This window comes from Misgurnus anguillicaudatus, chromosome 4 (genome assembly GCF_027580225.2).
Source record: "Misgurnus anguillicaudatus chromosome 4, ASM2758022v2, whole genome shotgun sequence".
NCBI lineage: Eukaryota > Metazoa > Chordata > Actinopteri > Cypriniformes > Cobitidae > Misgurnus > Misgurnus anguillicaudatus.
Window position 1 is genome coordinate 12,801,905 of NC_073340.2, and position 12,640 is coordinate 12,814,544.

At 35.8% G+C, this 12,640-nt stretch overlaps 1 protein-coding gene across 3 annotated transcripts in view; it reads left to right on the forward strand.

Annotated features, from left to right (window-relative positions):
• pcdh15b (protocadherin-related 15b) overlaps positions 1-12,640 on the forward strand; it is a 297,173-nt gene that overhangs the window by 181,555 nt on the left and 102,978 nt on the right. For all 3 annotated transcript variants that reach the window (XM_055175304.2, XM_073866716.1, XM_073866717.1), the window contains exon 20: positions 10,945-11,250. In XM_055175304.2, the coding sequence (XP_055031279.2) occupies positions 10,945-11,250 (306 nt within the window). The remainder of the gene's footprint in view (positions 1-10,944; positions 11,251-12,640) is intronic.

Below are 12,640 nucleotides of genomic sequence, written 5' to 3' on the forward strand. Positions count from 1 at the left end.
GCTTTTATGAAGCCTATATTGTTAGACCATGTGAGGGAAGACTTTAGAGAAGTTTAAGATAAAGCTTATATTTTAATATTTGATTGCCCTGTTAACACCCATTTTACACCTAAACACCCAGTCACAATATATATTATATATATATATTCTTGGAATCTTATGTGAATTCTTTAAAAATTATATATTGTATGGAATAGAAAGCTCAAACTAAAAGTTACATGACACATTTTAATTTATTAATATTACTCACCATTGAGTATTTATTCATATTCCAGTAATGAATTCTGAACAACAATAATCTGGGGCCGTCCATGTGAAAGGGGTACAAAGAAAGATATGATAAAAAAAGGAAAATTACAGTAGTTTACTTTACTATTTACAGTACCATAGTGGCTAAATTGTGATTTTTTTACAGTAATGATTTGATTACTGTGATTTCAACTGTAATGCTTGGATTACTGTGATTTTTACTGTCTTACTGTAAACTTTAAAATGTTCTACTGTAAAAATCTTATACAGTAATGTAACTGTGAAATCTACGGTAAATAACTGTAGATTTCACAGCCATTTTTTACAGTGTAGGTTATTAATAATGAACAATCTTTGAAATCGTAGACCATAGCTTTAAAGGTATTGCAAGTGATCTTAGTCATTTTCACCTAAATTCTCCACTCCATTAACTTAATTCATATGCCTGTGAATACAGAAGGTTCACATTCTTCTGTTTACAAAAGGTCAAGTTGAACATTTATGACAAGCTTTGAACAAGATTAACCTATTTGATTTAGATTTTTTATTTAGCGTTATGTGTTGCCAGTTTGTTACAGAGCCCAAAGAAATATTGCAAGCACATGTCTAGTTCAAGTTCAAGTCTTTATTTGTCACATACACAGCTATACACATGATACAACTTGCAGTGAATCAGCCAAACTTTAATTGTACAAGCAGTAGAATAGGTAATACAAATTTAAGAAGCAATTAAAAATAATAAAAATATGTACATGAACATTTAAAAATACAATGAGAATCTGAATCCATGCAGTATATACATGTATATATACTCAATGGCATGTTAACAAATCTGATGGCAGCCCTATTCGGACAAAATTGTTTCTTGTGGGCGCGTAAGGTATTTTCATAATTAACAGAGGGTTGTCAGTGATTTTATTGTCAACCGAATCCAGAATACGCACTACCGGCGCAACGTCATAGAATGTCTCTGAACAGGTTCACGCCCACTTTTGGGGGAAATCAGACTAGACCTTTCATTGACTTCCATTCAAAATAGCGGAACAAAGCAACCTTCGTACACAGCCGGCAGGCGTAAATAACTTATGAAATCACTCAGATTAAACATGTTGAGTAATTATCTGTCCACCCTGCCTGCCATAGAGCGCGAAAGATACATTAACACATTTAATTTGGTCAATATAAAAACATGTCCCTTTCATTCTCCCAGCGTCAAATTTGTGTAACAACGCTCCCTATTGGCCAGAGGTGTCTTACCCGGACATTTACTCGTACCTCATCGTGTCAACAGGGAAGCAAGTGAATGATTTTACTTCGTATTTGAAAGTTACTTATTTATATATTATGTTACGTATTTATATATTATGTCTTTATATTTAGAGTAATGAGTGCACTTTTCCGTCCAGCCATACAACTAACTGGCTTAGCGATATTTCCAGCAATCACTGGATGGCGTTGCCACACAAATTTGACGCTGTGAGAATGAAAGGGACATGTTTCCACATTGACCAAATTAAATGTGTTAATGTATCTTTCAGGCTCTATGGCAGGCAGGGTGGACAGATAAATACTCGACATGTTTAATCTGAGTGATTTCATAAGTTATTTACGCCTGCCGGCTGTGTAAAAACATTGCTTTGTTCCGCTATTTTGAATGGAAGCCAATGGAAGGTCTGCTTTTTTATCCCCCAAAAAGGGGCGGGGACGAAATTTACAGTCAAGTTCCCGGATGTGCCGGTAGTCCGTATGTCATTGTTTTTCTCAGACCACCCATGGAAAAATTCTAAGCTGAATTGCCTACTGTTTTTTTTTTAAAGAACACCAAGGTTGTGTAGTAATTGAATTCATATCCGAATTCAGAGAGTTTACAAAAAGGGATCAATGCAAAAGTAATTTGAACTTCCTTCCAGACCGCTAAAATGCACCGTATGGTCACACGCTTTGTGTTTATTATCTCATCAGTGAAGTGACTTTCTTTTTTGCATTTTAAACATTGACATCTTCATAACTGAAATGATGAGAAGTATATATGGGCACAATATTTCATTGCTCTTCTTAAGCGAGTGGGAGCTGATATAAATAAAGAGAAGAAAATCATGAAAATGTTTAAAATGTCTATTATCAGCAGCAACAAGGGCTTAATACAATTTCAAAATGTATTTAATTACAACAGTATTCCAGATATATATAATCAACTCATTCCCTGCCAGCCTTTTTTTTTTTTTTGAAAAGTTGCCCGCCAGCATTTTTTGTGATTTTCACAAAAGTTTCACAAAATGCCTTCCAGGAAAATTTATAAGAAGATTAGGGTTAGGGTATATACACACATGATATAAAGATATATAAACATACAAATATATCAAATAAAAAAGAACAGACCCTCTGCTTTCAAACAAACAATAACAAAGAAACAAAATGGAAAAAGTTTCATCCTATCTATATTTTTCTCTGCTTATAAAAAGTTTTTTTTAAATATTTTTTTAGCAAAAAGCTGAAAAATTGCATTTTTGTAAAGGAATTTGGTTAGAGATCAGATTCAGAACGATTATCAAAACATACACGGAGTATAAAAATAATAAATAATTTTTTGCTTCAGTTTTTTAAAATTGGGTAAATCATCGCGGTATTACCGATAACCATAAAACCTTATCAGGAACATGTTTTTTTTCATGCAAATGCGCTTTTTAGGTTAAAGTTTCACAAAATGCCTTCCCGGAAATTTTTCTTCTAAAAATATATAAACATACAAATATATCAAATGAAAGAACGCTCTGCTTTCAAACAAACAAACAAAATGGGGAAAAAAGTTAGGTACTAAATTAGATAAAGCACGAGCGTTAAAACAGTAGGTTCTATATAGTATGAATATGGATAGTATGAATGAATTCTTATGTACTACATCAGCCATGTTAATGCATCACGTGACATATGTCATCATAACTACAAGCTAGTCGTTAACTGGAATGATGTTTAATATATGTATTTGCATTTGAATAGAGCCACGTTACCGCTTTTGGACATTTTTTAATAAAACTACGCCTTTCATTATTCTTCTTTGTTGCATAACTCCTCTCCCGGGGATAGTAAAGTGTCTATCAAGTAAACACTTAAAGGGATACTTCACCGATTTAGCATTCAGCTTTGTATCTGTAGAAACCCGGCAGTATTACTGAATGACCATGTTTCCCTCCCTCATTTCCCCCTGAGAGGAGAGATATCTGCATTTTGGTTCTGCAAAAAAGTCCTCCGATGATGTAATATGACGATTTTTGCATCATCGGAGGACTTTTTTGCAGAACCAAAATGCAGATATCTCTCCTCTCAGGGGGAAATGATGGAGGGAAACATGGTCATTCAGTAATACTGCCGGGTTTCTACAGATACAAAGCTGAATGCTAAATCGGTGAAGTATCCCTTTAAGGATCTTGCCTGTAGTAGGAGGTCAGCTAGATACTTTTTGCCTACTGTTTTTGGAGTGCTATGAATTCAGACATACTACTCGCCGTACTACTACTGCATGACTTTTCACACTGTATGCTCTTTATACGCAAATCATGGGAATGGGGTTGTTTTTCAGAAGTGAGAGTGCAAGATGCATGTCTAAATACTTCATCAACAACTAGTTGTTCAGATCAGTTCTGTACAACGCAGAGTTTCTGTAAATGCGGTTGTGCATGTACAGAACAGGGTTAAGCAATAAAAGGTGAAGCGATATCCAAATATATTGCTATATTGTGTTTTTACAGGACAAACATTAAAAACAACAGCAGCACATACAGTATCACAGATCAATGACATTATCTGACTTCCATTTCTTCTGAACGCCAGCAAACTTTTCAGCTCTGCTCCTTCAATCAAGTTTAATTAACTTTCTATTGATTAGTAAGAAGATAAATGCTTTCTGCACTGACCTCTGCTAACGATAACATGCTGTAAAATAAACCCTTCTGCCATCTCTGGACTGTTATCTCCACTGCTTGCTTCTTTGTGTTTATATTAGAGGGCATTGAGCCTGTAAAACAATAATTAGTTCACTAAATATTTCCAGACCTGAACAACACAGCAGCAGTAAAGGTTGGTAAAATCAGTAAACAGGCACTTGTATTGTTTTGTTATTACATCAAACAGAACACACAGTGTCCCCATGTTATGCGCATTAAGCCATTGTTGTTTTGTATTAATTTTCTTGGAATACTGTAACATAGAAAACGTCTTTACTACAAATGTCTCTACAAATCACATCTGCCCGACATTCACTCTGTAGTTTATTTACTCTGTTAAAACTACAGAAACACTGTGTATGTGTGACATTATGCACAACACTGTAAAACAAAGTTTCATTAAGTAATGTGTAAGTCAAAAATCAGGCAAGTTTTAGATATTGAACTTATGGTTATAAGTTTCCAAAAAGTTAAACGTAAAGTTACACATAGTTTCAACTACTTAAAGGAATAGTCTACTCGTTTTCAATATTAAAATATGTTATTACCTTAACTAAGAATTGTTGATACATCCCTCTATCATCTGTGTGCGTGCACGTAAGCGCTGGAGCGCGCTGCGACGCTTCGATAGCATTTAGCTTAGCCCCATTCATTCAATGGTACCATTTAGAGATAAAGTTAGAAGTGACCAAACACATCAACGTTTTTCCTATTTAAGACGAGTAGTTATACGAGTAAGTTTGGTGGTACAAAATAAAACATAGCGCTTTTTTAAGCGGATTTAAAAGAGGAACTATATTTTATGGCGGAATTGCAATTTTGGGAGTACTTCGACTCGGCGCAGTAACACCCTCCCTCTCCCATTATGAGAGTGAGAAGGGGAGCGGACTTTTCAGGCGAGTCGAAGAACTCCTAAAAGTGCTATTACGCCATAAAATATAGTTCCTCTTTTAAATCCGCTTAGAAAAGCGCTATGTTTTATTTTGTACCACCAAACTTACTCGTATAACTACTCGTCTTAAATAGGAAAAACGTTGATGTGTTTGGTCACTTCTAACTTTATCTCTAAATGGTACCATTGAATGAATGGGGCTAAGCTAAATGCTATCGAAGCGTTGCAGCGCGCTCCAGCACTTACGTGCACGCACACAGATGATAGAGGGATGTATCAACAATTCTTAGTTAAGGTAATAACATATTTTAATATTGAAAATCAGTAGACTATTCCTTTAAAACAGTTAAAACAAAGCGAATCCCCAACTTACATTTTAAGGCGGCAGGTGAACTTTCGTTTCTACATTTAACCAGATTGAAATGTTTTACAATGAAGCAATAGCCTGGGTTTCCCCATGCTGCCTTGCACGCAAATTTATTCACGCTGCAAGTCTAGCATGGAAACTATGGACCATTTTTTCCCCTGAAATAGGGAACCAATCACAGAACGGGGAGGGGGCAGCAAGACGATGACGAAGTCTATACGACACACCAAAGCAGTTTTGTTTATCCAACACGGCAGTAGACGCAAAGTTACTTTTCGATGCAGCCCTAGATAGTGTTCTAAGTAGTTTTGAATGCAAGTTTATTTAAAAAAGCGCAACTTTTGGCGTTAAACAATTTTTATATCCAAAAAGGATGTTTGGATATGGCAAGACATGATAGCCACGGAGCTTTATAGGACCATCCTGCTAGGCATCGTCATTGACGAAGTCCATTTAACTTATAAATGGTAAGTGGTATTTATTAATATCATATTATCATTATGCCTGTACTGTGGTTGTCACAGTGCCACTAAATTGTGTTGCTTTTCAATATCAATATAAAGCTACCGGTTTAGTTGCATAGCTTTCAGCTGTCTGCACATGAACCGATAAAAGTTGTTTATGTTTGAATTGATGTCGCTCTACATACGTCATCTGGTATAATTGAGGCTTGGTTTACGAATGCCCAGAGCCGTTTATTGGGCGCTACGAATGTCTATCAAATGCGTCTGTATGTAGCTCAAAGCCAATCGTTTAAATTATACCAGATTACGTATGTAGAGTGCCATGAATTCAAAAGTGAAAAACTTTTATCGGTTCATGTGCAGACAGCTGAAAGCTATGCAACTAAACCGGTAGCTGTATATTGATATTGAAAAGCAACACAATTTAGTGGCACTGTGACAACCACAGTACAGGCATAATGACTTACCATTTATAAGTTAATTGGACTTCGTCTACGACGATGCCTAGCAGGTCCTATAAAACTCGGTGGTTATCATGTCTTGCCATATCCAAACATCCTTCTTGGTTATGAAATTGGTTAACGCAAACGTTGCTCTGTTTTAAATAAACTTGCGTTCAAAACTACTTCGAACACTATCTAAGACTGCATTGAAAAGTAACTTCGCGTCTGTTGCCGTGTTATAACAAATAACAAAACTGCTTTGGTGTGTCGCATAGACGTCGTCATCGTCTTGCTGCCCCCTCCCCGCTCTCTGATTGGTTCCCTATTTCAAGGGCCAAAAAAGGACCATAGTTTCCATGCTAGACTTGCAGCGGGGGAAACCCAGGCTAGGCGAGTGGAGGATCATGGGGAGATGACAGAGAAAACAAAGGGAGATGGGCAGGAAGACAGAACGGGACTGTAACAAGTTTTCTCTGCATATTAAACTTGAGTTTTTTCTAACATAATTTTTTCTAAAAAGAAATTAAACAGTGACTTTAGCTGTAATAAACAATGTGCCGCCTGAGGATCCTGCCTGCTGAGCAGCAATGATGTCTGCCATTAAACTCTTATCAATTTAAATTTTTTCCAATAAAAGTAGTGCTGTGGTTTTGTATGAGTCACTTGCCAAACTTTGAATTCTGACAGGTTTGTAGACATCATGTAGTGTATTAAAAAGCACAATGTCGATTTCTGACACACATTATCTGTTAATTATATATGTAACACCTCAAATAATAAAAGACTAACACTTTACATAACCTGAATAAAAGGGACATTTGAAGTCAAATTAGCATGAACCTTTTGTCACTGATTTAAATCTGTCTTTAAAGGCTTGATTTCTGTAGATTTTGTGCTTTAAAGCTTAAGAGCTGTCCGTCAAAGGATGGAGTCGACCTCCTCTGGCTTTCAGCTCTGGAGGTAATAAATGAATCTGTGCTCGACCCTTTGGTGCAGGAGAGCGTCTCTATCTCTGTCTATAAAATTAATAGCGCCTGTTCTCCGGGTTCTTTGTTTCAGGGCTTATCAGAGAAGCGCAAAAGCACTTTGCCTGCGTGTCAATGAGCTACTTTCAGACACGAGCGCTGGAAGGGTATAGAGTGGATAACACAGTTGGAAGTTTGCTTGATGCCATTAAATAAGAAATTAAAGGCCATATGCAGGAAAGAGATGTTTTACTGTTCTGCTGCTCTATTTGAATGTCCTGCAGGCCGTTTTTTATGGTTATGATTGAAAAGCGAGTAAGTGAGGAGAGAGGAGACAGTTCTTTGCACCTGTCTGTAATACTGCAGGTGGTCACACATCTTTACCGTTGTTGTTTTTCTTCATGGTCTTATCTCCCTGCTGCTAATGCAGCTGTCTGTGTACATGGTAATGAGGTTATATATTAACAGTTATATGGACAGATAGGTTTGTTTGTGTGTGTGAGGTAGGGTATGAAAAACATCGATATCAATGAATCTTTTAATTATTACTTCCAGCCCAGGAAGACTGTAAAATATTCTTAGCTGGCTTAAGTTTTCGTCTACACTTAGATTAAGTTAAATCGATTTCAAGTTGTTTCTATGAGTTGCTGTAACTAATAAAAATAAAGTTGCTTAAAGAATAATTCCGGTATTTAACACTTTGAGTCTCATTTCTGGTTTGTTTTGGATGAACTACAGTGATGGACACAGAAATTTTGACAATGGGTCGTGTCTTGAGTTTTTGACTCGTTTAGAAGCGTCTCTTGACTGCTTCAGAATGGAAGTCAATGGCCATGCACAAAAATGTCATTAAAACAACACTTAACGTTCATTTTCAAAACTGTACTACTCACCGAGTGGTTTGTGGTGTTCGTTGATGATTAAAAACAAGTTGTGTAGCGAAATACAGTTTCTGTCGTGTTCTATTTGGCATTTTGTAAAATTCCATTGACTTCTCTTGGAAGACTCATTGCTTGCTGATATATCACTCCGTCGCCGGGAAACAGAAAAGGGTCTATTTACATGTGGTTGTAGTTTTTTCGCTTGGTTTCTCTCAGAATACATTTTTCCCATATTTGTAGGGCTGGACCAGAATATTGGAATATTCGTCCCGTGGGTTGACATTCGATTTTCAGTTTTGAGATTCGAATATATATATATAAATATTTTACAGCGTTAATGCAGAGCTTTTGCCAAGCAGGAAGTGTGCTTCACGCTCCCGCTCTATAGGTGGCGCAGAGTGTCCAACATCCATAGCCAACAGCCACCAAACTGCACCAGTGGATGAGATTGCCTCGAACGTAAAGCGCGCTTCCTGCTTTGGCATTCACGCTAATAATGTTGTAAATAGCGTTCAGTTTCTTGCAAAAACTGATTGATTTGCTTCACAAGACGTCAATATGTCACACGGAGTTATGGGGGATTACTGTTGTATTGGATATATATGCTTTAGCTCTTAAAGTGTGCGGATCTGTTGACTTGCATGACGGAGCACTGGGGTTTCTGCAAAATATCTTCTTTATTGTTCTGCCGATGAAAAAAACATATTGGATGGTGTAAGTGTTATAAATAAACTTGATTTTGAAAGTATGCTAACGTTTTATTACAGTTTGTTGGACTACGTTCATTCATGCTTCAGACTCAAATATAGAGCGGAAGTATATACGCGGTTGTGAGGTATCTGAAAAAATAGTTCCACTATAGCAAATAACACGGATTGAAATCATACATTGCGCCAATATATTTGTTTTTAATCATCAACGAACACCACGAACCACTCGGTGAGTAGTACAGTTTTGAAAATGAACGTTAAGTGTTGTTTTAATGACATTTTGTGCATGGTCATTGACTTCCATTCTGAAGCAGTCAAGAGACGCTTCTAAATAAATCGAAAAGTCAAGACACGACCCATTGTCAAAATTTCTGTGTCCATCACTGTAGTTCATCCAAAACAAACCAGAAATGAGACTCAAAGTGTTAAATACCGGAATTATCCTTTAAACCTAGTTAAAGTAAAGTGTAAGTTAAAGTGACTTACACAGCCAGCACTTTACAATGAGGTTGTATTACCGTATTTTTCGGACTGTAAGCCGCGTTTTTTTCATAACTTGGCTGGTGCTGTGTCTTATAGTTAGGTGCGCCTTGTAAGCCAGTATGAATTAATTTTGACATTTATGAGGCAAGAGACCGTCATTACCGTCTACAGCCGCAGGAGTCCGCCATATGCTGCTTTTGTATTTTAGTAATTCAATGGATTCTGTAATGTGGAATGACGAGTATGCGAACTTCGTATGCGTATTTAGTAAATGGTGAAATTAACATGAACTAAGATTGATAAATGCTGTAGAAGTACTGTTCGTTGATAGTTTATGTCAGATAATGCATTTGTTTAATTGTTAACAAATACAACCTTATTATAAAGTGTTACCGACATTTTTTATTAAACTTAAAAGTTTAAGGCAGCTAAGATTTTTTTTAATAATAAGTCTTGGAAATGCTTTAAATGCTTGCTATGCTGTAAATATTGCATTGGCCAGATATAAAGTAAAATAGTCTTTAAGCCTCCTTATAAAAACATTTAATTTTTTTATATCAAATAATAAAACACTGTAAAAAAAATCCGTAGAAACTGCAGCTGGGTTGTCGGTAACTTACCGTAGATTTAAATGTAAGTTTTTTACTGGCAACATTTTATTTAAAGTTAAATAAACATTAAACATTTACAAGTCTTTGTCTTTACAGAGTAAAACTAAAAAACAGCATCAAGCAAAACATTCTGGGAAACCAAATCTGAAGCAAAAAACAGAAAAAGGTTTATGATGATTTCTGGTTCCCAGAATGCTTTGCATGAAGCTGTTATTGTATAGTTTTATTCTGTAAAGATAAAGACTTGTTAATATTTAAAATTTATTTAACTTTGAACAAACTCTTGCCAGTAAATAACATAAATTTAAATCTACGGTAAATTACAGGCAACCCAGCTGCAATAACATTGTAATTTCTACTGAATTTTTTACAGTGAATATTTTGAATGCTATTTCATATAAGAGTTCAAATTGAAAATTCCATTTTAGCTTCTCTTGATTAAATTAAAATACTTCTGCTAGGAATGTGCTTATGCTTTAAAGGGCACATATCATGAAAATCAGACTATAATTGGGTCCCCAGTGCTTGTATCAACCTAGAAAATGTGAAAAGATCAACCCAGTAACTTAGTTTTGGTAAACCATTCTCTGCAAGCATGAAAAAATAGGTAATTGAAATTTGGCTTCCCTTGTGATGTCAGAAGGGGATAATACCACCCCTTAATCTGCACTATCCAACCATGGCACAGCACATTTGCACAAACCAACAAAGTGGCAATTTTAACATGTTATAATAATTTATCTATATGGTATTTTGAGCAACAACTTTACATACATACTCTGGGACCAACGATTTATTTGACATCTTAAAAAAGTCTTGTGAAATGTCCCCTTTAAGTAAATTATGTTCTTTGTAAGCTAAATGTAGTATTTGAAACATTAAAATGTGTTGTCGAAGTCTTATTGTAGGTAAATGTTTACCATATATATGTTTATCAGGCCACAGATCTGGACTCGGGTGTTAACGGGCAGGTCCGGTACCATCTGGTCACTCACACGGATCTGTTCAGGATCAGTTCTGATGGAGGTATCTTTACAGCTGTGCCTCTGGACCGTGAGGAACGAGCTCATTACCATCTACTGGTGGAGGCCTGGGACGGGGCCAAAGACCCTCGGCGGGCCACACTAACACTCTCTGTCACAGTGCTGGATGTGGATGACAACAGCCCTGTCTTCTCCCAGCCTTCATATCATGTTACACTGCCGGAGAACAGCCCGGCGGGTTTGATCATCCTCAACGTCAGTGTAAGTTACACACACATAACCCACATGCCAAGATCAAAACATCACATTGAGTTATTTGTTTCTCTGCTCATATGATGATGTGTGTTCACATTATAAAGTATACTGAATTTATTTTTGAATATGCACATGAATATGTACTCTTTCGAAAAAGATTAGGGGTGTGCCTTGGCATCATGGCCAAACTTGCCCGTTGGCCTACTAATCATCCCATACTGTATACTAATTGGCTATAGGACTCTGTCTCCTCTTCACTAATAAGCTGGTGTGTGGTGGGTGTCCTGGTGCAATATGGCTGTCATCGCATCATCCAAGTTGGATGCTGCACATTGGTGGTGATTGAGAAGCACTTTGAGTGCTGCAGAAAAGTAACAAATTAATTATTAATTCTAACAGATTAAGCATTTCCGTGCTTTTCCTGATGGGTTTATTGCTGCTTAAAGGTGCAGTGTGTAATTTTTTGGAAGGATCTCTTGACAGAAATGCAAAATAATATACAAAACTATATTATTTGGGGTGTATACAGACCTTTTTATAATGAACCATTATGTTTTTATTACCTTAGAATGAGATGTTTTTATCTACATACACAGACTAGCAACCTCACCACTAGATGCTGCTAAAATTTACACACTGCACCTTTAATGTTGATATGTTACTTGTATTGGTGGTTACATGCATTTACGTGTTGTTTACTAAAATACTGGTTAACTGCTGTGTTCTTAAGACTTAAAGGGTTACTTTTATAGCTGCATACACATTTAATTGACAAATTTATATAATGTATGTTATAATTTCTGCTGAGCAATTCAGTAAAATGACAAAGTTGATATTTAAACAATACATAACTTTAAGTTTTAAAAGGCCATTATATCATAACTACACAACACTGATCAATAATAAACAAATGGATTGTGCATTGAAGCCAGTGCACTTACTTATTGGTGCCTAAACATTCTGTTATTGAATTCATATGAAAATTAAATGATTTTTAATAAGAAAATTAGTATCTAAATGAGTCACCATTATTATATCTGATCTCTCTCTGTACATTCTCACAACACAAACATTAGCGTGTTAATGGTTAGTCCTAAATTTCCCCTTTGCTTATTAAACATTGAATGAGGTTACATTCATCTTCATTAAAGCAGTGAACATAACAAATTAGTAGACGGATGAGACAAATTACAAATGACAAAGCCTCATTCTGAAATCTGAAAACAAATGTATGGTTTGTGTGTACAACTTTATTTGCCTTGTAGAGTTATTCACTTATGTCATTATTTTGTGTTATACAATAATGTTTTATTCGTACAGTAACTATAATTTTTTATTTATTTATTCTTTTATTTTTATTTTTTATATAAATTTAATAAATAATCATAATACAATT